The 27862-nt window shown below is 44.4% G+C and overlaps 1 protein-coding gene across 1 annotated transcript in view; it reads right to left on the bottom strand.

Moving 5' to 3' along the window:
• Nucleotides 1–305: 305 nt before the first annotated feature.
• KIF3C (kinesin family member 3C) overlaps nucleotides 306–27862 on the bottom strand; it is a 48264-nt gene continuing 20707 nt past the window's right edge. The window contains exons 2-8 of the mRNA XM_007938889.2: nucleotides 20779–20880; nucleotides 20003–20125; nucleotides 18718–18836; nucleotides 18134–18250; nucleotides 984–1092; nucleotides 641–813; nucleotides 306–399 (exon numbers count right to left, since the gene is read on the bottom strand). Of these exons, the coding sequence (XP_007937080.1) occupies nucleotides 306–399; nucleotides 641–813; nucleotides 984–1092; nucleotides 18134–18250; nucleotides 18718–18836; nucleotides 20003–20125; nucleotides 20779–20880 (837 nt within the window). The remainder of the gene's footprint in view (nucleotides 400–640; nucleotides 814–983; nucleotides 1093–18133; nucleotides 18251–18717; nucleotides 18837–20002; nucleotides 20126–20778; nucleotides 20881–27862) is intronic.

The following is a 27862-nucleotide window of genomic DNA, read 5'->3' as shown; positions in this document are numbered from 1 at the left end:
GGTCTGACTGGGGAGTTCAAAGTCAGAAGAAAAGGAGGCTATGCAGCAACCACTGCAGGCCCAGACAGCTCAATTGAGGGCATCTCCCTCATACTAACTGAACTCCACGAATAAATAACATGAATTAAATAAAGGAAGCTAAGAAGAGCAGGCAGAGGTACTGTCTGCCTGATTCTCACCCCTTCACACATACGCACACACACATGCACACACACGCACGCACACCAAGCGGCAGATGAGATGATCCAGGGTTGACTGCCCTGTTCCCAGAGTCTGTCGGATGGGCAGCCTGACCACGAAGGCTGTCATTCATGGTCTAGCACTGTTGTGGGGTGCAGAGAAGCGGAGGCCAGCGAGGCATGTGTGGTGGACAACGGAGGCCGCTGAGGACTCTGACACCTGCAGGGTGTAAAGATGAGGTGTGGTGAAGGGGAGGTTAGGGAAATGCAGGAAACAGAAAAGTGATGTATTTCTTCCCCTCATCCTCCTGCTGTAAGAACTTTTCCCCAACAGCCTCATTCACTATCTTATCTCCTGCCCTTTGAGGACAACCAACCAAAACCCTTTTCAGCCTCAACCAGTCCATGGAGTTCCCTTGCCTCCTAAGTCCAATGTTCCCACTGACCATGGTGATACTAACCAGGATCTGGATTTTCGGACTTTAGAGGTGGAAGGTCTTTCGAGAAAGCTGTCCAACCGCATGAGCCTCTCCATATGTAGTGCACGGGGATCTTGTTCTTGGTCATGAGAGAATTCCATCTCAAAGACAGCTGGAGGGGACACGTCCAACTCCAAAAACATTATGTTTTCAGCCTGTGGTGGGCATATGATATGAGCAGAAGCCCTGATGACTGAACCTTCTAGGCACTCAGTAAATTTTGGGTATAGGGAGAGGATGAGGTAATTAGAGGAAGCAGAACCTTGGATCATCACCTTCATTGAGCTTGCCCTCCCCTTACCCCTTCCATTTTCCAGCTTCTTACCCTGTATCTAAGGTGGGATCCCATTGCCATGGCAACCCGAGCATACTGGCTGATGGGCCTCTTATAGCCTACTGCAGAAGTTGGCCGCTTCTTCATTTGGCTGTTATTGCTGTAGGAAAGAAGTTGTATTAGAATGAATTTCCTTGGAAAACAAAGAGAAAATGATATCACATAGGAAGCCAGGAGGCCCTACAGATAGCCTGTTCTGGAATTTCCTTATCCTTTCTTTCACACAACCTGACAACTAAAACTGGTCTGACACTCTTGTTGCTCTATTTTTTTTTTTTTTCACTCTAAAGAGGGCTTTATTGAAAGCTAGAATGAAGAAAGTCAATCCCTTTTTAGCTTTCAGACTCACATACTGACTTCACACGCTACACAAAACTGCTGCTGATTGCCAACTTTGCTTTTTATTTTCCTTCATAAGAGACAGCATAAGAAAATGGTTAAAAACTCATGCTTGAAGTGTAAGGGTCCAAGAACAGCCACAACAATCTTGAAAAAGAAGAATAAGAGTGGAGAACTCACACTTGATTTCAAAACTTACTACAAAGCTACTATGGCACTGTGGTGCAGGCATAGGATAGACATACAGATCAGTGGAACAGAATTGAGAGTCTATAAATAAACCACTGCATTTGTGGTCAACCGAGTTTCGACAAGGATGTCAAGGCTATTCAACTGGGCAAGAATAGCTTTTATCATCAAATGGTACTGAAACAAACCAAAAACTAAAAACTCACTGCCATCAAGTTGATTCTGACTCACAGCGACCCTATAGGACAGGGTAGAACTGGCCCATAGTGATTCTAAGGTGGTAATTTTTACAGCAGCAGACTGCCACATCTTTCTCCTGTGGAACAGGTAGTGAGTTCAAACTGCTAGCCTCTCAATTAGCAGCCAAGCGCTTAAGCACTGTACCACCAGGGTTCCTGACAACTGAGTAGCCATATGCAAAAGAATGAAGTTACACCATATATAAAAAGTAACTCAAGCTTTTTTCCAATGGGTTTGCTGCCAGGACAAAAGTGTTGGCAAAAATCATTGTAAAATCTAAGCCAAAAAGGGAAAGGAAAAACTCCTATCAACATCATTGTCATTGGACATGTAGGTTCATTTGGGCAAGGCCACCACTACTGGTAACCTGACCTACAAATGTGGTGGGATCAATAAAAAACCATCAAAAATTTTGAGAAGGAACCTGCTGAGATGGGAAAGCTCCTTTAAGTATACCTAGGTCTTGAATAAACCCAAAGCTGAATATGCGTGTGGCATCACCACTGATATCTCCCTGTGGAAATCTGAGACCAGCAAGTACTATGTGACCATCATTGGTGCCCCAGGACCCAGAAACTTTGTAAAAAAAAACATGATTACAGGAACATCACAGGTTGGTTGTGCTTTCCTGATTGTTGCTGCTGGTGTTGGTGAATCTGAAGCTGGTGTTTCCAAGAATGGGAAGACCTGTGAGCACGCCCTTCTGGCTTCATGCCCTTCTGGCTCTCACTAGGTGTGAAAAACAGTAAGTGTTGGTGTTAACAAAATGGATTCCACTGAGCCACCTGAGAGCCAGAAGATATGAGAAAATTGTTAAGGAAGTCAGCACCTACATTAAGAAAACTGGCTACAACCCTGAAACAGAAGCATTTGTGCCAATTTCTGGTTGGAAAGGTGACAACAAGCTAGAGCCAAGTGCTAACCTGCCTTGGTTCAAGGGATGGAAAGTCACTCACAAGGATGGCAGTGCCAGTGGAACCACATTGCTTGAAGCTCTGGAATGCATCATGTCACCAACTCATCCAAATGACAAGCCCCTGTATCTGCCTTTCTAGGATGTCTACAAAATTGGCGGTATTGGCACTGTCAAACTGGGCATGGTGGTCACTTTTGCTCCAGTCATTGTTACCACTGAAGTAAAGTCTGTTGAAATGCACCATGAAGCTTTGACTGAAGCTCTGCCTGGGGAAAATGTAGGCTTCAATGTCCAGAACATCTCTGTCAAAGATGTTCATCGTGGCAATGTGGTGGGTGACATCAAAAATGACCCACCAATGGAAGCAGCTGGCTTCACTGCTCAGGTGATCATCGTGAATCATCCAGGCCAAATCAGTGCTGACTATGCACCTGTGGTGGAATGTCACACAGCTCACACTGCTTGCAAGTTTGCTGAGTTCAAAGAGAAGAGTGATTGCTATTCTGATAAGAAACTGAAGAATGGCCCCAAATTCTTAAAGCCTGGTGATGCTGCCATTGTTGACGTGGTTCCTGTGAAGTCCATGTGTGTTGAGAGCTTCTCTAACTATCCTCCTCTTTTTGCTGTTCGTGATATGAGACAGATGGTTGCTGTGGATGTCATGATGGCAGTGGATAAAAAGGCTGCTGGAGCTGGCAGAATCACCAAGTCTGCTCAGAAAGCTCAGAAGGCTGATGAAAATTATTCATAACACCTGCCCCAAGAATGGTCTCAGGATTATTTGTATCAATTGGCCATTTAATTGTAAAATACTGGGTAATGAAAACAGTGCATCGTAAAACCTTCAGAAGGAAAGGAATGTTTTGTGGACCATTTGTTTCTTTTTTTAATGTGGCAGTTTTAAGTTATTAGTTTTAAAAATCAGTACTTTTTAAGTGGAAACAACTTGACCAAATATTTGTCACAGAATTTTGAGAACCAATAAAACAAAGCTTAATGAGGAACCTGTTTCTTCTTTTGGACAACACTAAAACTTCCTAATTCTGGTGTTTTCTCTGCTGAAACTATTTCAGGATTAACTGAAATACTTTATGCAGCAAGTGAGGGTTTTGTTTTTTTTTCCCTTAACCTATGTCATGGGCAGGATCCTTAAGGATTTGGTGAAAAGCTATGGGAGGGGGTTGGTTGCAACACTTAATATTGATTAGGATAGAAAAGTGAAAAGTAACTTGTAATGTTTATATATAAGCTTTCTCCTAAGAAGGCTAAGTTATATAATAAAGGCTGTGTTGTATATAGGGAAAAAACCAACAACAACCAACCAGTAACTCAAAATGGATCATAGACCTAAATGTATAAGTTAAACATATAAAACTCTTAGACGAAAACATAGGAGTAAATCTTCATGACCTTGGAACAGGCAATGGTTTCTTAGATATGACCTCAAAAGGATAAGCAACAAAACAAAATATAGATAAACTGAACTCCATCAAAATTAAAGACTTTGTGCTTCAAAGAATATTACCAAGAAAGTGAAAATATAACCCACATAATGGGAAAAAATATTTGCAAATCATATATCTCATAAAGGACTTGTACCCAGAATATATAAAGAACACTTATAAATTATGAAGAAAATGACAAATAATCCAATTAAAAAATGGGCAAAGGCTCTGAGTAGATATTTCTCCAAAGAAGATTTAAAAATCACCAATAAATACGTAACAGATGCTCAACATCATTAGTCATTAGGGAAATACAAATCAAAACCACAGTGAAACCCATTTTTGAACTTGGAGTACATTATGCTGAGTGAAATGAGTCAATCACAGAAGGAAAAATACTGTATTAGTTCATTATTGTAAAAAGTCAGGGAAAGGTTTATATATGGAAGGAAAACTTCTTTGTTGGTTACCAGGGGTGGGAGGCGAGGGGAGGGAACACTGTAAAAACAAAACAAAACACAATTTTAAATAAAATAAAATACAAAATAGCCACAGTGAAATCCATTTACAACAGCATCTAAAGGAATAAATACCTCAGAATAAATACCTCAGCATACCTCGGAATAAATTTAACCAGGGGAGTAAAAGACTTACACACTGGAAACGACAAAACATTGCTGAAAGAAATTAAAGATCTACATAAATGGAAAGACATTCTATGTTCATGGATTAAAAAAAAAAAAAAAAAAAAACCCACTGCCGTAGAGTTGGATCTGCCTCATAGCGACCCCTCCTTGGGGTTTCAGAGGTGGTATCACTAGGGAAGTAGATTGCCCAATCTTCCTTCTGAGGGGTGGCTGGTGGGTTTGAACCACCAGGCTTCTGGTTAGGAGTCAAATGCCTTAGGCACTACGCCAGCAGAAGATTTAATATTGTTAAGATGCCAGTACACAGTGATCTATAAATACAATACAATTCCTATAAAAACTTCAACAGCTTTCTTTTCAGAAATGAAAAAGTCAATCTTTAAATTTATATGGCATTTCAAGGGGTCTGAGTAGCTAAAGCAATGTTGAAAAAAAAAACAAAGTAGGACTCACACTTCCTAATTTTAAAATGTACTACAAAGCCACAGTAATCAAATTAGTTTGGTACTGGTATAAAAATAGACATATAGACCAATGAGATAGAATTAGAGTCCAGAAATAAATTAAATAATTAAATAAATCTATGAGCAATTGATTTTTGACAAGGGTGCTAACTCCATTTAACGGGGAAAGAAGAGTCTCTTCAATAAATGGTGCTGGGACAACTAGATCTTCCCATGGAAAAGAATGAAGCTGAACCTATAGTTCACACCATATATGAAAATTAAATCAGAACGGATCAACAACCAAAATATAAGAACTGAAACCAGAAAACTCTTAGAACAAAACGTAAGGGTAATGGTTTGGGACCTCGTTTTTGAAAATGGATTCTTAGATATGACACTAAAAGCATGTTCAACATAAGACAAACTAGATAAATTAGACTTCATCAAAGTTACGAACTTTTGGGCATCAAAGGACTTCATCATGAAAGTGAAGAGAGAACCCACGGGATGGGAGAAAATATTTGGGAACCATATATCTAATAAGGTTTTAGCATCTAGAATATATAAAGACCTTCAACTTAACAATGGAGACAAACCAACCAATCAAAAAATGGGCAAAGGACTCGATAAGACATTTCATCAAAGATGACATAACAAATGGCCAATAAGCACATGAAAAGATGTTGAATGTCATTAGTCATTTCCTCCCCTATTATGCACAGTGCTGCTGTACAAGTATCTTCTTGTATGTGTTCAACAGTCTCCCCTGGAGTATATACCCAGGAATGGAATTGTTGAAGGAGTTCTGATGGTGCAGTGCCTAAGGCATTTGACTGCTAACCAGAAGGTTGGTGGTTCAAATGCACCAGCTTTTTCACGGAAAGAAGATGGGGCAATCTATTTCCATGAAAGTTTATTATCTCAGAAACCCAGTGGAGGTTGCTATAAGTCAGACTCGACTAGATATCAATGATTTTGGTTTTTGTTTTGGAATTGTTGAGTTGTAGGATATATGCATTTTCAATTTAACCCCAGAAAAACTCCAAACCATCTACCATCGAGTCAATTCTGACTCATAGTGACCTTTCTGGACAGAAGAGAACTGCCCCAGAGGGTGTCTAAGGCTGTAAATGTTTATGGAAGCTGACTGCCTCATCTTTCTCCCATGGAGCAGCTTGTGGGTTCAAACTGCTGAACTTCTGGTTAGCAGCCGAATGCTAGATATTGCCAAATTGCTTTCAAAGCAATTTATACTTCCACCAATTTATGAAAGTTTCTGTTGTTGTATATCCTATCCAGCCCATGAAAAGTCAGACTTTTTTTTTCCAGCCAATCTGATGAGTGTGATATATTACTTTTATTATCTAAAACTAATAAAAAAAGACTCGGAAGGAAGATGGGGCAGTCTACTTCTGTAGTGATACTGCCTCGGAAACCCAAGGAGGGGTCGCTAAGAGTTGGGTCTGACTTGACGGCACATAACAACAACAACAATAAATAAAGAAAACAAGAAAGCTATTTCCATTTTTAAAAACAGAAGAATATAAGTTTTGGGGTATGCCAGACATGGGTATGACTGCTGGCTCTGGCCCTTAGAGCTCTGTTACCTTGGAAAGTGGTTAGTATCTCTGTGCCTCAGATAATAATCCATGTCACAAAGAATTGTTGGGAAAGATAACAAGAAAAGCACTTAACACAGTACACTATCAAAGGTTCAACACATGGTGGTTATGATTATTATTCTCAATTCCACTTGCTAATTTCAAACGAGAATATAAATGAGCAAAATGAGAAAAGCCAAAAGGCAGACAGTTGGATGGCAGAAGAGAAGAAACAAGCCGAATAATTCACAGAGAGGACGTTCTGTCCTTGAACAGTAGAACAAGCTGTGCAGGAGCTGCCAGGATGTCTGCCTTCTGCAGCGGGGAGCGACGAGACCTAACATTCTCATGGTCCATTTCATCAAGCCTATGAAAGAGTGCTGGGCCCCACTGGGAAGAGGTCGCTGCTGACCTCTATAAATAAAAACAGGGAAGGTAAGCGTAGAAGCCCCAGCTCTCTCTGCTGCTCAGAGCCTACATGATAGCATGGTGGCTGAGCATGTGGAGAGGAAGCCTGGGAGTGGCTACAGCAGGAAGGCAGCTCTGCTGCAATGCTGGTGGAAATGCCGGCTGCCCTCTCTTAGAGGGGTGTCAAAAATTAGTAACAACTTATCATTTATAAAGTGCTTCTGCAGATCTCATTTGAACTTTACCATAACCTCCTAAAATGTAGACAGAGCAGACAGACAAGGAGACTGAGGCTTAGAAAAGTGAAGTGCCTTTTGTGTCCAATTAGGAAGAGACCTGGAATTTGAACCTCCCAAAATATTTTTTATGATGGTCTACAGTCTCCCTGTCCCTTATGATGGATGGTACCTGGGTGGCGCAAGTGGTTTGTGATTGGCTGCTAACCTAAAAGGAGCTCTGGTAGCATAGTGCCTAAGGCACTTGACTGCTAACCAGAAGGCTGGTGGCTCAAATGCACCACACCTGGGAAGGAAGACTAGGCAATCTACTTCCTTAGTGATACCATCTCGGAAACCCAAGGAAGGGTTGATATGAGTCAGATCCAAAAGGCTGGCAGTTAGAACCCACCCAGAGGCACTGTGGAAGAAAGGCCTGGCAATCTGCTCCCATAAAGATTGAGCGCCAATGCCATTGATTGATTTTGACTCATAGCAACCCTGTAGGACAGAGTAGAACTGCTCCATAGGATTTCTAAGGCTGTAAATCTTTATGGAAGTGGACTGCCTCATCTTTCTCCCAGAGTGGCCAGTGAGTTTGAACCCCTGACCTTTTGATTACTAGCTGAATGTCTTAACCACTATGCAACCCAGGAAAATCTTATGGGGCAGTTCTACTCTGTAACACATGGGGTCACCATGAGTTGGAATCAACTCAATGGCAATGGGTTACTGTTTCTCAGGAGCACACAAGGAATGGTCTCAGGCCAAAGAGCCCTCTAAAGGCTGCAGGCCCTGGGAACCAGGACAGGGACGGAGCTGGGTGAGCAGGGCAGCAGATCAGTGTGAGTTGGCAGCCTGACCCAATAAAGCTGCCAGGGCTATTCTGGGTGGCGTGTGGGGAAGAAAAGGGGGCTGGGGGAGGGGAATCTGTAATTGGGACACCAAACTTCCCATCTACTCCCTCTTTTGCCCCAGGCCCACTTTCCATGATTGATCCCTCCTCTGTAGTGAACAGGTTGTGGCTGACCGCCCAGAGCTGAGGCCTGGCTGTGCATATATCCACCCCTCCCACAGAGACCCAGGACAACAGTTCTCATGTACTTGGCAGATTCTAACAGTTCTCCTAGGCTCTTCTTCCAAAGTCTTGGCTGCTACCATAAAATCTTTTCCCCTTAATATCAAAAAGTAACCTCTCATCTCCCTCTTAAGGGTTGACACTGTTCTCATGACTGGCTCTGTCTGATCTCATCACCCCCTTCCTCTCCTGTTCTGACAACAGGCATTCAACATCACAGGGTGTATTTTCTCTCCAGATACTTCATATGTACCCTCCACAGCAAATCAGACTTTTCTCTGTGCTTCAACGGCTCCCTGAAGGCCAGCTGCTACCTTGCTCCATTCACCTGTGTGTCTAAACTCTCAGATTCTTTTTACCCATCTTCCCGCCTCTCCACACCCTGCCTGAGAAGGCTGAAGCTTCTCCCTGTTTCAGATTCTCTTCAATTCTCACAGGCCTGTGAAGAAATCTAGGGACTCAACCCAGAACTGAGAGTGTTCTTACTGAAGCCAACTTTGCCACTGTAATGAAACAAGTTTAGCTTTCTTTCCTGATTCTATTTACACTTTCTTTAAACTTGGAGGCAGTCTAAGAGGAAAATGAAATCTAAAACAAAACCAACCAACCAAACCACTCCTCCATGGCATTTCTAAGGAATAGCACTAGACTGGATTCTCTGGCATCTCCATAATTATAATATTGGCTTATTGGTATGATGGCACCTGTTTATTGATCATCTCCTCTGTGGCAGGCACTGGCCTGGGATTTAACATACATTATCTTATTTCATCCCCAATAATCTTGCAGAGTCCATATAATTAATCCCACTTTACAGGTGAAGAACCTTGGGTTCAGAGAGGTTAAATAACTCTCTTAAGGCCACAAGTAAGTGGCCGAGCAGGAGGAGAATTCAGAGTGTGCTAAATCGAAAGTTCAGTCTCTTTTACTGCACCATGATGCATTTGAAGTGACCCTAGGGTGGCTGTGATTGAAAAGGCCCAACGGCTAAAGATACAAATAGAATTGTGTGAACTGCAGAGCATGGGCTTGGGACATTGCCAAATATATATCCCTTAGAAAACAATTTTGTATAAACACAATTAAAAATGAAGTCCATTATGAGAAACTAAATTGTTATACTTGTAACGTAGTTACTGTTGGAGATGGTTTTAAATTTTTTTTTCCCAAAATAACTTTAATACAAAATTGTTTGTAATTGTAGAAATTACATTCTACTAATGGCTGCATAGATGTTGTTGTTGTTATGTGCTGTCGAGTCGGACCTAACTCCTAGCGACCCCTCCTTGGGTTTCCGAGGTAGTATCACTACAGAAGTAGATTGCCCAACCGGCCTTCTGAGGAGCGGCTGGTGGGTTTGAACCACCAGCCTTCTGGTTAGCAGTCAAATGCCTTCAGCACTATGCTACCAGAGCTCCCGCTGCATAGCTAGTGGGGAAAAAAAACAAGAGTTCCAAAATAAGTTGATGTGAGCATGTCTCAAGAGTTGCCTCATATAGATACACTCCTTGGAGAGAACAATCATGGGAGAAATAAGGGCTGTTGTGCACAGGGAGACAACTCAGGGGGCAGGAGTGCATGGAGGGATGGACACAGGGAAGAGGTAACTATAGGGAGGAAGTGGGAGGGGAGCTGTTGCATTGGGGTAAATTGTAGTGAATGTCATGAGACAAAGTGTATGTGAACTGCTGTATGGAAAGTGAATTTTCTCTGTGAACTTTTACCCCAATCACATATACACACACACACAAAAGAGTTGCCTCACAATAACTCTTTCAGAAAAGCCCCAAAACCAAACCTACTGCCTTCAAGTTGATTCTGATTCATAGCAACCCTTTTTAGGACAGACTAGAACTGCTTAATAGGGTTTCCAAGGCCATAAATCTTTATGCAAGTAGACTGCCTCACCTCTCACCCATAGAGCGGCTAGTGGGTTTGAACCATGCACCTTTTGGTTAGCAGCCAAATGTCTTACTTTAGAAAGGCATGGTTAAAAGAGTGTGTGTTCAAGGTTCTCCCTGGCCCTCAGCCTTCTGATGTGAAATGAGGATGCTCAAACCCACCAGCCACTCCTTGGAAGGAAAATTGGGCTATCTACTTCTGTTTCTGTAGTGATACTACCTTGGAAACGCAAGGAGGGGTTGCTATGAGTTGGATCTGACTCATAGTGAGTTTGGTTTTTTTTTTGTTTGTTTTTTTAAATAGCTAGTGCTATTTGTTGTTAGCTGCCACGGCCTTGGCCCCAACTAACGAACAACAACATGAAATGCTGCCCAGTCCCGCACTGTCCCCATGATCAGTTGGGAATCAGACTGCTGTGATCCATATGGTTTCCACTGGTTGATTTTTTTCAGAAGTAGATTGCCGGACCTTTGGTCTGGAACATGTTCAGCATCACAGCAACACGCATGACTTCAGTGATAGACAGGTAGTAACTGTACTTGAGGTGTATCCGGATCTCCCGCATGGAAGACGAGAATTCTACCACTGGTGGTAGTAGAGTGTTGTTGATAGTTGCCATGGAGCCGATTCTGACTCATGGCAACTCCCTGTGTGCAGAGTAAAACTGCTCCGTAGAGTTTTCAAGGCTGTGACCTTTCGGAAGCAGATTGCCAAGGCACCTCTGGGTGGGTTCAAACCAACAACCATTGGCTAGTAGTCAAGGTCTCACCTGTTTGTACCACCCAGAGACTCCTTGTAGCTAGTGTAATCCAAACCCAACCCACTGCCATTGAGTCAATTCTGACACTGGGAGCTCTGGTGGCATAGTGCATAAGGCATTTGACTGCTAACCAGAAGGCTGGCGGTTCAGGTGCACCAGCCACTCCTCAGAAGGAAGATAAGGCAATCTACTTCTGTAGAGATACTGCCTCGGAAACCCAAGGAGGGGTCACTATGAGTCAGGATCAACTCGATAGCAGTGAGTTTTTTTTTTTTGTTTAGTGACCCTATAGGACCCTACAGGACAGAGGGTTTCCTAAGCCCCCATATAGGGTTTCCAAGGCTGTAAATCTTTGCGGAAGCAAACTGCCTCATTTTCCTCCTGCTGTGTTGCTGGTGGGTTTGAACCACTGAATATGGTTAGTAGTTGAATGCCTTCATTGTTCTACCACCAGGGTTCCTTAAGCATAGGTAAAACCCAAAGAAAACCCAAATCCACTGCCACTGGGTCAACTCCAGCTCACAGCAACCCCCATTGGGTTTCTGAGGTGGTAAATCTTTATGAAAGCAGACTGCCTCATCTTTCTCCTGCAGAGTGGCTGGTGGGTTCAAAACACCTACCTTTTGGTTAGCAGCTGAATGCTTTAACCATTGTACTACCAGAGGTCCTTGTGGCTAGAATTAAATTGTTGTTGTTGTTGTTGTTATGTGCCGTCGAGTCAGCCCTGACTCATAGCGACCCCTCCTTGGGTTTCCGAGGCAGTATCACTACGGAAGTAGGATTGCCCAAATTAAATACAAAACAAAAACCACTGCCATCGAGTTAATTCTGACTCATAGTGACTCCCATTGGCCTTCCAAGGTGGTAAATCTTTATGGAAGTAGATTGCTCCATCTTCCTTCTGCAGAGCAGTTGGTGGGTTTGAACGACCAACCTTCTGGTTAGCAGTCAAATGCCTTAGGCATCGTGCCACCAGAACTCCTTTGTAGCTAGAGTAGAAGGAAGGAAAATGTTTTCCCTAGCAAAAGCTTTCTAAAGGGACAGCATGACTTTAGGTAATTGCTTTCAAACGGTGCTTTTTATTTTTTCACTTTGAGCAGTGTTTCATCCTCAGAAGACCTCAGGCCAAAGTCAAGCAAAATATTCCACAGCTGAATTGAGCAAATGGGACAATGCCCTGATTAATTAAATATGCTTTGGAAAGAAAGGGTGCTTCTGTTTGCTTTAAACCCTAATTAAGTCATGTTGCAAGTGGTGGGCTTCACTGCTGAGGGAAGGAATCCTTCCTCCCAGGGAGGCAGCCTGATCCACAGCTTCAGATCCCACCATGCCCTGAACCCAGGAAAGCTGTGTTCAAGGCCCTCCTGGGCCCTCAGCTTTCTGCTGTGAAATGAGGGTCTTGCGTCAGGCGATCTTAAGAGACCTGTTCCAGCAACTCCCTGCTCTAGGACGCTGCCCTCTGTTGCCCCTCTGCTGAGTCAGAATCATTACTAGAATTTCAAGTATGATAGAACTGTTTTTACTTTATTCTAACCGTGGTGTGGTGTCTAAGGCACTTGACTGCTAACCAGAAGGCTGGTGGTTCAAACCCACCAGCCATTCCTCGGAAGGAAGATGGGGCAATCTACTTCCCTAGTGATACTGCTTCTGAAACCCAGGGAGAGGTTGCTATGAGTCAGGTCCAACTCCACGGCAAATAACAACAACCACCACCATCGACTGCTTTAAAGAAAAAAAAAAGTAATTAAAAAATCTTGTTTCATAGAAAAACATCCTAGATCTATTTTGATGTCTGTTGTCTTTTTTTTGATATTTTGATGCTTTAAGTTCCAAAATAAATATCGCAGTATCAGGCATGGCCAATTGGACCGGGCCATTAAAAAAAAGAAAGAAAATGTACTCACATATATGGTAGTAATTCAGAATAGCATATGACTGGGTTCCTTAGCATTTACTAATAAGTCTTTTTGAAGTAAGTTACTTCTTGGAATTCTTTCTTAGGGGAGTCTGCAATAACTGTTCATGTAATTTGCATTTAAGCACAGTTGCTCCTTTGGTAGCATAGTGCCTAAGGCGCTTGCCTGCTAACCAGAAGGCTGGCGGTTCAAACCCACCAGCCACTCTTCAGAAGGAAGGTTGGGCAATCTACTTCCGTAGTGATATTGCCTTGGCAACCCAAGGAGGGGTCGCTATGAGTTGGGCCGACTCGACAGCACATAACAACAACAACAAGCACAGTAGAGAACATTGGAATGTCATAATCGCCTTAAATCTTTTACCCTAAAATAAAAAAGAGTTTGAATATTTTCTATTTGAAATATATAATCTGTATGTATTCTAAACAGATACATACATATTTTATATAAAGCAACACTGTGCTGCTGTTAGTTGCCCTGGGGCCGACTGGGACTCATGGAGATCTCACGTGTGCACAGCGGGACTGCCCCATAGGGTTTCCTTTTGGAAACACATCTCTGTGTCTGTCTTCTGAGATGCCTCTGGGTGGGTTCGAACCAACGATCTTTGGGCTAGTAGTGGAGCACTACTTATAACAAGAGACTCCTAAACTATGAATATATTTAACTATAATTTTAGAAAAATCTGTAAATATCTCTAAATCTTTAAAACAAAATCTCCAGGAATTGGATTCCAGACAACGCACTAACATAAACCTGAAAAGGTAGGCTGAAGCAGGAGCTTTATGCAGATGGGAATGTCGCCAGTGAGCGTTCACAAAGAAAAAAAAAAAAATGCTAGAGGAAGCTGAAGCAAGAAGCTTTTAAGGAATGATCAGAAAATGCTGAATCAGAGGGAATCAGGAAAAAGCAAAAGCATTAAAAAGGAGCATTGCAAAAATCAAGCTCCAAGATGCCCATCCCCAGAACTGTTGCCAGAGGGCTTTCTCAAGCACACAAAACTACTGGAAGACAGCACAAGTTTGCCTGTGAAACAGAAAGAGGTGGGGACCGACAACAGGCTAGAAATGGCAACAGTTAAGCAGGAAGAAAGATCTCCACAATTTGGAGAACTTTTTCTTTTTAAAAGGAGCTCTGGTTGTACAGTGCCTGAAGCATCTGACTTGCTAACCAGAAAGTTTACAGTTCAAACCCACCAGTCACTCCAAGGAAGCAAGACTGGGCAATATACTTCCGTAATTATCTACAGCCTCGGAAGCCCAGTGGGGGTTGCTGTGAGTCGGAATCGACTTGGTGGCCTTAGGTTTGGTTTTGGCTTTCTTTTTAAAAGCTATTACTGGCATGTACTCTAAAAATTGGGAGCACTGGTAGGATAGAGCCTAAGGCACTTGACTGCTAACTAGAAGGCTGGCGGTTCAAACCCACTAGCCACTCCTTAGAAGTAAGGTTGGGCAATCTACTTCTGTAGTGATACTGCCTCAGAAACCCAAGGAGGGGTCGCTATGAGTCGGTCCGACTCAATGGCAAATAACAACAACAACAACTCTAAAACTTATTTAAAACGTAGGTGATTGTATTGCCTTAGGCATATGACTGCTAACCAGGAGGTTGGTGATTCAAACCCACCAGCCACTCCGCAGAAGGAAGACTGGACAATCTACTTCCGTAAAGATTTACCGCCTCGGAAACCCAGAGGGGGTCAACTATGAGTTGGAATTGAATCGATGACAGTGACTTTGGTTTATTTTAAGACAGAGTTGCTTTAATTTTAAAGAGTCTGTGACTGGTTTTTCAGTGTATGATGCCATTTAAAAAAAAAAAAAAAAATCTCTGTGCATAAAAGAAAAAGGGAAGGTTTATATCCAAATGTTAGCAGAGATTACTTCTAGACAGAATTTTCATTCCTTCTGTTTATCTAAATTTCCCATAACAAAACAGACTTCATTTGTAATTTACCAGTTATATAAAAGGAAGAAAATAGACTTAACAAAATATAAATACTAAACAGAAATTCATAAGGATCAAGCAGAAAGCTCATCTGCTTCGGGCAAAGCACACACCGGGCTTTGAGTCTGGATCATAGGACTGAGGCAGTTGGCTCATTGCAAAATTGCAGGGACAGTGTTTCGAGAAACGCATAAACTCCTCTAACCTAAGAAATTGCAAAACTCAACTCAACATCCCGTCTCAGTTCCAGATTAAGAGATTAAAGAGGCTTGACTATGAGTCAGAATCCAGTCCATGGCAGTGGATTTTAAAAAGGCTTGAGGAGCTCCAGTAGTGCAAGCATTCCGTTGCTAACCAAAAGGTCGGCAGTTCGAACCCACCAGCGGTTCCACAGGAGAAAGATGAGGCAGTCTGCATCTGTAAAGATTTATAGACTTCGGCATCCTATGGGGCAGTTCTACTCTTAAGCAAAAAGCTTTTAAGGAAAGATCAGAAAACCCTGAATTGGAGGGAATCAGAGAGGAGAGGGAAATGAGGGAAAAAAAGCATTGCAAAAATCAAGCTCTAATGTGCCCATGGGAGCTCTGGTAGCATAGTGCCTAAGGCACTTGACTGCTACCCAGAAGGCTGGAGGAGGTTCAGCCCCACCATCCATTGCTTAGAAGGAAGATGGGGCAATCTACTTCTGTAGTGATACTGCCTTGGCAACCCAAGGAGGGGTCGCTATGAGTCAGGTCTGACTCGAGGGCACATAACAACAACAACAACAACAATGTGCCCATCCCCAGACCTGTTGCCAGAGGGCTTTCTCATGCATTCAATCATCTGGATGGCTGTGGGTTTGGTTTTGGGAAAGAGGACTGACAAGTAAACACAGTGCATGATCTCCAGTGTGGGGAGAGGGAGGAAACTACCATAAACGACATTTTTCAGGTAACTGACAAAAAACAAATTCTGCCTATATGATAACAGTATTGTGTCAATGTAAAATTTCTTGGATTAGATTGTTGTACTGTGATTACATAACTGATTGTCCGTCTTAGGAAATACAGGTAAAGGGTCAGGATGTCTGCAACTTAATCTCAAAAGCTAGAGGGAGAGAGAGAGGAAGGAAAGGGGGTGGGACACAGAAATTAATAAGGCAACATGTGGCAAAATGTTAACAACCAGTAAATTTTGGTGAAGGGTATAGAGGAACTCTTTGCACTGTTCTTGGACTTCTTATGTTTCAAAATAAAAAGCTAACAGACATAAGCTTTCTGAGGGCCTCTGTCACCCTGGGTCTCCAGCTGACAGACACTAGTGCATCCAGTGTAAACAAACTCCACCTGCAAACTTTCAACTTAAAAATCTTCACCCAAATCACAATAGTAAAATTAATTAATTAATTTTTAAAAAAATTTCAACTCGGGAACTAAGCACAAAATAACCCTAGAAGAAGCTTCACCAGTATCTGCCTCCAGCAGATGGCACTGGAGCAGTGGTTTGCAAGCCTGGCTTTACTGCAGAAATACCTGGAAGCTTCAGAAGAACAAATTAAAGCCTAAAAGTCAACTTGTTGTTGTTGTTGTTGTTGTTTGCCGTCGAGTCGGCCCCGACTCATAGCGACCCCTCCTTGGGTTTCCGAGGCGATATCACTACGGAAGTAGGATTGCCCAACCTTCCTTCCGAGGAGTGGCTGGTGGGTTCGAACCACCTGCCTTCTGGTTAGCAGTCAAGTGCCTTAGCCACTATGCTACCAGAGCTCCCAAAAGTCAACTAAGACCCTTAAATCAGAAATCAGACTCTCAGGAGCCCAATTCATGGCTGATTCTAGCTGCAGCCCGGGTAAAGAACCCCTGCATTAGATGTTATAAAGGTCTCTACTTAGATGGAAAAGGTGGATTGTAAATCCAAGGAGATACCACTGAAAATCTCCTCTACTCACGAACCAGTTACTTACAAAAACAATGACTTGGCATAGTGTCATGTTGGACTTAGGATCAGTCTTTCAGAACATAGATTAAGTAGGCATCTGCTACTCCTTTGAGAGAAGTAGTAGACCTTTTGCTAGCTTCCCACCCAGCTTTGCAGACTCTTGCCACATCTTGGCATTAACATTCCTAGGTAAGAGACAAAGAATCTCTGGAGAAGTGCATCAGTGTCCAGTCTCCTAAGCACCATCTGTATACAGACTGCAAGTAAGGGACAGTGGCCTGGGCTGGGTGAGGCAGAAAGTTACTCTGTTGGGCATGAACAGCCAGTCTGTTTTTTCGGCCACCAGCAGAGGGCGCTGCATACCCAGCCAATGGCCACAGTCACATCTAAGGGCTAGGATGTGGAAACAGGTGGAAATGTTGAATCACCAAATCAGTTGACTGAGGCTATGGAGATTGGATCACACCTCTATCATTTCATGATCTGATTACTTTTCTGCAGTTCCTCCTGGACTGTAAGCTCTGACTGGGTTTTTACTGTCTGTCTGCAGAGTCTTGCACAGTGCCTAGACACACAGTAAGCACCTGGCAAATGACGGTTGCTGCTGTTTTGGGCCATCAACAAATGAGCAGTCACTAAAACTGGCCAGGTGTTAGCATTTACTGGGACGGTGGAGAGGCTGAGATGCTCTTCCTCCTTTCCTTAGGTCCTCAGGTATTCAGCATCCCAGGCAAATGAGATAGGTTGTTTTGTTTTCCAGAATGCCCTTCCTTCATGGCGACTTCTACAAATTAAAACCAAAACCAGTTGCCATGGAGTTGATTCTGACCCTGTGATCTCATGTGTATCAGAGTAGAATTGTGCTCCATAGGGTTCAATGGAGCTGGTTTCAATGGCTGATTTTTTGGGAACAGACTGCCAGACCTTTCTTCTGAGGTGTCTCTTGATGGACTTGAACAGTTAGCAGCTGAGTGTGTTAATGCTTTCACTACTCAGGGACTACAAATGAGGTCCAGAGAAATCCATCTCCTATCTGCTCCCCCCCATCCCCACAACCTCCTCTCCAATCCACAAAACATCTGTGTGTGTGTGTCTTCCCTTTAGCAGGGCCTCAGAACCCTTGCCACTCCCAACCAGGAGTCTCTAGGTCAAGACAACTGGGTAAACAGACTCACACTCCAGCTGGCACAAGTGGCTGGAACTTCCACTGCTCCTCCTCACAGTCCAGGAAAAGCCGGTTCATGATCTTGTTCTTCTCTTCAGGGGGAATGAAGTTCTCAATGATTAGGTACCTGGAAGTAGGAATGAGGCAAGGATGGGAAATTGGGAGTGAGAGATGACATGGTATATGTGAAGGTGAAGAACTAGAAGCAACAAGGAGAGGGAATGGAGGAGGTGGGAAGGCCAAAGGGGATGAGGCATCCCCAAAGAAATAATGAAGCTTGAAAATCACTGCTTCTAATGCAAAGATTAATACAGGGCCTTAGGGGTTAATTTTGGCCAGCACCCAGTATGCACTGGTGCGGGGGGCATTCATCAAAAACAGGCACAGGATCAGAAAGGACAGGAGGTAGAAAACTCCAGACCTGGGGTCTCATCCCTCAGACATGTTTTTATTCCTAAGACATATGGACCCTTAGGTGAGTAGAGAATTCGAATGAGGCCTTCAGGAAGGAGAGGAGTCTGTCAGGGAGAAGGCCTGGGGAATGAGGGATGGCTGTGAGGGTCCTCAACAGGAAGAGTAGGGGTGGAGGCATACTTGAGTTTGAGTTCCCGGGTCTGCTCATTCTGCGCCTCCTCCAGGTCCTGCCGCACACGGATGTACTCATCATGCTGGTCCTGGATTTCCGCCTTCACCGCCTGCAGCTTGGCGTAGAGCTGAGTGGAGACAAGTGAGGCTTAGAGGCTGCCCAGTAAGGCCATGAGGCCCTGTCACCCAGTGTGGGTCCCATGGCTGCAGGCTCAGCCCAGGAAGAGGCCTGGGGCTAAGTCTGAACCTCCCTCCTGTGCCCCAGGCAGGGCTATTCCAAGGGTTCCAGGCAGTTCCCACCCCTCTAACACAAAGGCCTGTGGCTGTTAACCTATTCTCTCCTAGCTGCTGTCACCGTTGTCATGGAATCCTGTAATGTTGGGACTGGGAGGAACCTGAGGGACTTTTTGGTGCAACATGCTTTTTTTATAGATGAGGAAACTTAAGCCCAGACTTGCTCTAAGTCATACAACTAGTTAATAGCAGAGCCAGGACTAGGACCCAACTATCAGGATTGCTGGTCAAAGGCTCATTCAGAGATCCAGGGCTCAGGGAGTCCCAGGATGGGGCTGGAAGATGACCCATCCCATTCCTCTCAAAAGTGGAGTATGGAGGGCAGCACTGAGGCTTCCTGTTTCACTCCAGATCCACTGAGAGGCATGTTCATGGTAACTGCCATCACAGCTGGGCCTCAGCCTGGCCTGCTCCAGGCCAACCACGTGACCAACACTAAGGCTCTCCAGGTTCTGCCCAGAACCCAGATGGGAACTGCTGCTTCCTGTCCTACACCTTCATCTCATGTCTGGACATGTCTTTCCCCTGCTGAGGACTTTCCAGGATACCAGTGATCAGCTGTCCCCATCCATTGACATGTCCTCAAGGGTCTTTGTGCTCCCTTCCTGAACATCCCCAGGTTTGAGTCTTCTTCTCAGCCCACCACTCCCCTGGCCCTGCTCCAGCCATCCAAGCTGTGACTCACTGCTGACACTGTAAAGGGGAAATTTCTCAGGACTATGAGGATGGCAACCGTGGAGACTGGAAGTGACAAGCATTCCCAGCCTATCAGGCCCAGCCCTGCCCAGAAGAAAAGGCTTTGTCCCCCAATACCAAGGCCCTACCCTTCCCACTTCCACCTCTACTCTTCACCCCAACAATTCAGATAATGTAGCTCAGGGGTTAGCAGTTCAGGGAAAGTGGGGAGGGGTCCCTGAAGCACACACTTTCAGGAGGCTGACTGGCCAGAGGCTGCTGGGCTATTAGCACACCTTGGCACTAACCTGCTGAGGTAACTCACCTTCTTGAGTTTCTTGGTTTTGACCTCCACCTCCTGCTGCAAGGACGTGTAGGTGCCCCGGAGCTCCATGGTCTCCTCATCTCGGAGCATCATCTCCTGCTGCATTTCCCGCTCACGGCGTTTCTAGGCCAAGGCGGGGCACAGGGCCTTAGTAGGGCAGCACATACTGGGGGCGAACCAAGGGAGCTTGGGGGGGCTGGCTCACTCTGCCTGTCATAGGACCTAGCTTCATTATAGCCACAGCGCCAGGAGGGGGATGAGGGTTTCTGATGGTCTGTACCCACTGCTCACATCCATTCCTAGGTGGAAATTCTGTGAATCCTGCCTCCTCTCAGCCTTTTCCTTTGCCAAGCACTGCTCCATGTGGATGGAGGCCCAACCTTCATAGGTGGCGTACCTCAGAGATGTCAGCCACACATATAGCTGTCCACAAACTGCTACAACCTCTCCTCACCTGTGTCGTGGTGGACTACTAAAACCAGTAAGTTGTGGTTCTTGATGATTTAGGAAATAGTCATACTATTGGCAAGAACTCACACCCTTGTGGAAGGTCCAGGTATCAATCCCAGACACCTTATGGAAGCTAACATTATGGAAAGCCGTCACTTCCTCTCCCTACCAGCCTGCAGTGCCCTGCCAGAGACAGACCCTGGGTGAGGTGGGCCATGGGATCCAGGGGGGCATGTCTTAGGTTCAGCTCTGTAGCCCCAGGGATTCTGAATCCATGAGGCCTTCCTCCCTTTGCCCCAAGGGGACCTGAAGCCTTACAGCCTCACCTGCTCGGCAATCTCCTGTCTCTTCAGTTCCAGCATCTTCTGCTGCTCGTTGGTGTGATCCATGATGTTCCTGCCCCCGATGAGCAGCTTGCTCTCCATGGCCTGGGGACACAGAGCGGGAAAGAGATGGGATCTTCAAAGCATCCCCAGCTTGAGAAGTTTTGCCTCTCTGCTCTGTGGTGCTTCCAGGAGCGGACACAAGATGTGTCCCAGATGGTTTCCTCATAGCCCTCAATGAGAATGGATTTTTTTCCTCTAGCCTCTTGAGCCCCATACAAGGCTCCTATTGTCACCAGGACCATTAAGTGTGGTGGACAGAAGGAACCCCTCAGGGAATATAGGGCACCTGATCTGCTTGCTTGAGATACAGAAGGAAGGTTGGTTCGCCACGCTGGGGCACAAGCAGCAATCTAATCCTGGCAACCAGGACCAGCTGGTGTCCAGGGCGGGCACAGAGAAGATACAGTCACTGGGTAGCCCAGCCTTTAGCTGACTAGCTCCTGACTCAGGAAGAGGGCCCTCAGCACAGGCAGCAAATAAGGGCCTCATCTTTACATGGCTTGGAAAGCAGGTGAGTCAGAAAGAAAAAGACTCTGCGGCAACAGTAGGTAACATGTGGAAGCAGCATGAGCTTTGAAGATGGCCAGAATGGCGTGGGTTCTGCTCACTGAGGCTTCAGGCACTGAACTCAGAACTGAACTCCCTTCAGTTCTCACATCTGTCTGTAATGTTGAACCATTCCACCTATATTTCAGGATGGCTAGCAAACATAGGCTGAGCTCCTTTTGCCAGGTGCTATAGTAAGCCCTTAACTCATTATCTCCATCCTCACCCTGTTGTTGTTGTTATGTGCCGTCAAATCAGACCTGTTTCATAGTGACCTCTCCTTGGGTTTCCAAGGCAGTATCACTATGGAAGTAGATTTCCCAACCTTCCTTCCGAGGAGTGGCTGGTGGGTTTGAACCGCCAGCCTTCTGTTTAGCAGTCAAGTGCCTTAGGCACTATGCTACCAGAGCTCCCCATCCTCACCCTAGGAGGGAGGTACTACTACTCTCCCCATTTAACAAATGAAAAAAACCGAGAGTAACTAGCCTAAGAGTGTGCAGCTAGGAAGCCAAGAAGAGGTGAAGTTTGAACCTACCCTCCCGCAGTCTCATTCCTGGAAGCCCCTAGCCCAAAGCTTAGTACAGACATTCAGTAGGTGCTTCTTGAATTGGAAGCTTAAATAATATTGGAATTGTATAAACTGTGACTATCTAAGATGCAGGGAGCTCTGGTAGCATAGTGCCTAAGGCATTTGACTGCTAAACAGAAGGCTGGCGGTTCAAACCCACCACCCACTCCTCAGAAGGCAGGATGGGCAATCTACTTCTGTAGTGATACCGCCTCGGAAACCCAAGGAGGGGTCACTATGAGTCGGGTCCGACTCCACAGCAGTGAATTTGTTTTCGGTTTTATATAAGATGCATTTTCACTAGTGATAAGAGGGTGTCAGACAGTGGTGGTTCAGTGGTAGAGTTCTTGCCTTCCGTGTGGGAGACCCAAGTTCAATTCCTGGCCAATGCACCTCAGGTACAGCTGTTACTTGTCTGACAGTGGGGGCTTGTGTGTGGCTGTGATGCTGGACAGGTTTCAGCAGAGCTTCTAGACACAGACAGACTACAAAGAAAGGCCAGGCAATCTACTTCCAGAACCAGCCAATGAAAACCTTATGGATCACAACGGTCTGATCCACAACTGATCAACGGATGCAGAGGACCAGGCAGCATTTCGTTCCCTTGTGCATAGGGTTGCCATGAGTCAACAGCTGACTCCACCACAGCCAACAACAAAAACAAGAAGCTGCTGCCCCACCCCAGCTGTCCTCTGATTTCATCACAGGCTTCCCTGAAGGTTGAAATCACCTTGAGTCGCCAGAAGAAATTGGCTGCCTCCCCAGTGGAATTTTTCCCAATGAAAACAGCTGATCTGCCTGAGGGATCTCAAAGCAAGGGGTGCTGTCAGACTGGAGGAGCAGGGAACCCCTCTGCCACCTGTCCTGTCATTGAGGACAAATAGGCCAGGGGTTAAGGGTCAGTTTTTGGAGGCTGGAGCATGTGAAGGTGCCAGATGACACTGAGCAAAGCTGGGCCAGTCAGAGGCATGCAACAAGCCTCATGCCAGCCCCATTCGGTCTCCAGCCAAGGAGAGCTGTGCTGCAGACCATGGTTTCCCCCTGCCTCAATATCCCCCTTCCGTCCTTCTCCACATCACACCCAGGCAGATCTACCAAAAACACAAGTCTGCTGCTTCAAACCACTTAAGGGGTTTCCATTCCTTGCACTTAGATAAAGCCCAAAGTCTGTAGCAGGACAGCAAGCCCCTGGGCTGGCCTACCCTCCCAGGCTCCTCTCACGTCCCTTGTGCTCTGCAATCTAGCTTTTTCAAAAGAATTCCAGCACCCTGAATGTGCCGTGTTATTTCATAAGTCTGGGCTTCTCCTCCCACTGCCCCATCCAGCCGGAAAACAGCTACTTATCCTGCAAGACATAGCTCCAGCATCTTTGGAATATGTCCCTACTTTCCTTAAAGCTGAATATGACTTCCTTTGGGCTTCCTCTATAAACAGGATACATTTCTACTATTTTCACATAATATGATCATTATTTGCCTTAAGAGCACCTTCAGGACAAGAGTCATGGCTTGTCACTATCTCAGTGTTCCAGGGCTTAGCACACTGTTTGGCACATAATAAGTGTTTGATGAACTGAACTGAATCCTTGGTGGGAGAAAGTGGTCCTAAAGGGTGAGTTCAGGTCCTTTCTCTGGCTCTCTCATCCAGAATGGGCTCTTTATCCCAGCTTTCCCTCCTTCAATAGATCAACTCACATTCACTGCCCAGGGCAAAAGGGGTGGTGAAGTTGGGTCTGAGAAGCAGAGGAAACCTGATGGGAGGGTGTGAGGTGGGCACGAAGAGTGAAGGACAAGAGAAAAGAGAGAAAGCATGACTCTTTCCTGTATGCAGAGGAAGCCCCCTCCTGTGGTGGCGCAGAGATAACTGATCCCATTAACTGCTGTATAATGGAGTATTAGAGGGACTTGGGATCTGGCCTGATCTCCCACTCTGGCACAATACTTGTCCACTTCAGCCCTGAGTCCTTGCCCTTCCCTCAGCATTTCATGTTGTGAAACCCCCTCCCCTCCAGGTAATTATTCTTTAACTAGGAGCCATTAGTGCCGGGAACTCCAGCACATCCCCCATGCCTCAGGGCTTTACCTCACAGATCCCTAAAACCCCCTCCCCTCCTTTTCTACCCCCTAGCAACAACCAATCAAAGGAGAGAGGGACCTCTTTGCTTTTGTGTTACTCCACCCTGTATTTTTTTCCTATAAAATTGTAATTGTAGTAGAGCATGGGGTCTTTTGCCCAAACCGCTACGTCGGTGTAAGCGGAGACCCTAGCTCGAGCTAGCCAATAAACTTTCCTTTTGCTTTTGCATTATCGTGTCTGTGGTAGCTTCCTTGCGCCGACACTCCTTTCGAGACCTGGGACCAACAATATGAGTCTAGTCTTCTTCACTCTTCACCATCTGCTGTGGATTAACTTGCATCCTCCAAAAAGATCTGTCGAAATCCTAATCCTTGGTACCTGTGAACATGACCTTGTTTAGAAATAGGGTCTTTGAAGATGTTATCAGATGACTTACCATAAGGTCATACTACATCTTGGACAAAGGGTTTAAGTCCATCATGTGGGAAAGAGACAGTCTCTTTAATAAAGGATGCTGGCAAAACTGGATATTCATTTGCAGAAAAATGAAACATGATCTATACCTCATACCATACATAAAAACTCAAATGGATCAAAGACCTAAATATAAAACCTAAAACTAGAAAGTTTGTCAAAGAAAACATAGGGACAAACCTAACCAAGCCAGACTCACTGCCATCGAGTCAATCCCGACTCATGGCGACCCCTCCTTGGGTTACCGAGGCAGTATCACTATGGAAGTAGATTGCCCAACCTTCCTTCCAAGGAGTGGCTGGTGGGTTTGAACCACCAACCTTCTGATTAGTAGTCATATGCCTCAGGCACTGTGCTACCAGGCCCCCTGGGACAAACCTAGGGGCCCTAATTTATGGCATAAATAGACTGTCAAACATAATGAGAAATGCACAAACAGCAGAATGTAAATTAGATAACTGGGCCCTCTTAAAAATTAAGCACACTCATCAAAAGACTTCACCAAAAGAATAAAAATAATAATAAAAAAAAATTGGCAACAACATATCTGACAAGGATCTAATCTCTCAAAGTTATAGAAAATTTCCAACACTTGAACAACAAAAAGACAAATAATCCAATTGAGAAATGGTCAAAGAACATGAACAGACATTTCTTAAAGAGGACACTCAGGCAGCTAGAACAAACACAAAAAGACACTTATGATCATTAGCCATTACCAAACCCCTGCTACCGAGTTGATTCTAACTCATAGTGACCCTATTATAGGACAAAGTAGAACTGCCCCATAGTTTTCAAGGCTGTAAATCTTGACAGGAGCAGACTGCCTCAACTTGTAGAGCAGCTAGCAGGTTCAAGCTGCTGACCTTCTGGTTAGCAGCAGAATGCTTTAACCACCATACAACCAGAACTCCGTTCATTAGCCATTAGATACAAATTGAACTACAATGAGATACTATCTCATCTTTGCAAAAAATGGCAATGGTCAGAAAAACAGAACAAATTGCTAAAAAGGTTATGGGAGGATTGGAACTCTTACATATAGCTGGTGTGATTGTAAAATGGTACAACCACTATGGAAAAACAGTATGATGCCTCCTCAAAAAACTAGTAGAAATACCATATGATCCAGCAATCCCACTCTTTGGTATATATGCTAGAGAAATAATAGCTGTGATACAAATAGACATTGCCACCCATGTTCATCACAGCATTATTCATAATAGCAAAAAGATGGAAATAACCGAAATGGATAAACAAACTGTAGTAATACACATGTGATAGTTAAGGTTGTGTGTCAACTTGGCTGGGGCTGGTTGAGTGGCTGGGCAGCTGGATGTAGTTATTCCCCATGAGGAGACTGATAATCAGCTCCATGGTGGAATCTACTGGAGCAGCTGAGTAGCTGCTTTAGGGATATAGGCTGCTTCCAGTGTATAAGAAGCAACTTTGAGGCAGTTCTCCAGCTTTTAGCACACTGGAATCCTGGTGTAGCTGAGTCATTGTTCAGCAGCCTGCCATGTTGTCTGCCAATCCTGGGACTCTTAATGGACTTGAATTAATGACCTGCTGTGTAGTTGTTGACCTTGGGTTTGCCAGGCTCAGCAGCCAGTAGCTGCCTGAGTGAAGAGATGCCTCCAGCTTCAGTGAGCTGGGAGCAAGAGGCAGAGCTGAAGCCCAAGGTTGAGGGGCTTTCACCCAAACCCTTTGAACTTAGACTTCTAGCCTCTAAAACAGTAAGAAAATAAACTCCTGTTTGTTAAAACCACCCATCTGTGGTATTTCCGTTAGAGCAGCACAAAGTAACCAAAGCCACACACAACGGAATATCACGCAATGATAAAGAATAATGCATCCTTGAAACATCTCATAACATGGATGAATCTGGAGGATGTTCTACTGAGTGAAACAAGCCAATCACCAAAGGACAAATACTGTATGAGACCACTATTATCAAAAGTCGAGAATAGGTTTATACACAAAAAGAAACTTTCTTTGATGGTTACTAGGGATGGGAGGGAGAAGAAGGGAAATTCATTAGATCGTACAGAAGTGTTAAATCTGGTGAAGGGAAAGGCAATACATAATATGAGGGAAGTCAGCACAACGTGATCAAGGTAAAGGAAGACAACGAGAGGTACACAAGAGTAAAGGCCAACTACAGTAAATAGTATAACATGTACAATCCTGCAATACTAGTAGTAATAATAATTTGTGAGTAGATACATAGGTATATATATATATATATATATATATATATATATATATATATGCTGAACAGGTGAGGGAAATGGGAGTACACCCATGAACATATATAGGTATACCAAAAACAAAGAAAAAAAAGCTAAACTCATTGCCATCAAGTCCATTCAGACTCATAATGACCCCTATTGGGCTTCTAAGGGGGTAAATTTTTACAGAAGCAGACTGCCACGTCTTCCTTCTGCAGAGTAGCTGGTGGGTTTGAACTGCCTACCTTCTGATTAGCAGTCAAATGTCTTAGGCACTGTGCCACCAGAGCTCTTTATATATAGGAATAATTGTGGATATTTCTACATATGTTAGTAAATGATGTATATGTACTCATATACATAATAGAATACATAGGGCACACAGATATAAAAACTACTTAAAAATCAAGACTGAACTACTGGACTTGAAGGGTAAGGACCATAGTCTCAGAGGACATCTAGGTCAAATGGCAAAATGCAGTTCATAAAAATAATTTTCTACATCTGGTACGTAGCATCTAGTAAGTAGTGTCTGCGGTTTTAAAAGTGAGCAGCCATCTAGAAAGCAAGTATTGGTTTCTTCCCGCCTAGACCAAAGGAGAATGAAGAAAATCAGACTCAAGGAAGCTATTAGTCTAAAGGACTAATGCCTCACATGAACCATAGCCTCCTCTATCCTGATACCAGAAGAACTAGATGGTGCCTGGCTACCACCACCGCCCACGCTGACCAAGACCACAACAGAAGGTCTGGTTAGAATGAATAAAAAGGTAGAACAAAATTGGAAAAAAGAAAAAAAAAAAAAGACTAGACTTACTGGTTTGAAAGAGACTGGAGGCATCCCTGAGACTGTTTCCCTAAGACAACCTTCTAACTTGAAACCAAAGATTCCCCGAGACCACTTCTCAGCCAAATAATAGATGGGCCTATAAAATAAATATTAACACTTGTCAAGAATGTGCCCCTGGAAAAATCAACTATATGAGACCAAAATAGCAACATTTTCCAAAATCAAAGATGAGAAGGCAAGGAGGGACAGAGAAACCAGATGAATGGAAATAGGGAACCCAGGGAGGAAATGGGGAGTGTTGACACACTGGGGATTGCAAACAGTGTCACAGAACAATTT

The sequence above is a fragment of the Orycteropus afer genome, unplaced genomic scaffold (assembly GCF_000298275.1).
Source record: "Orycteropus afer afer isolate SDZICR_OR568_19922 unplaced genomic scaffold, OryAfe1.0 scaffold00054, whole genome shotgun sequence".
In the NCBI taxonomy this organism is placed as follows: Eukaryota; Metazoa; Chordata; class Mammalia; order Tubulidentata; family Orycteropodidae; genus Orycteropus; species Orycteropus afer.
Note: the sequence above shows the minus strand (reverse complement) of the source record. Positions and strands in the feature narration are given on the sequence as shown.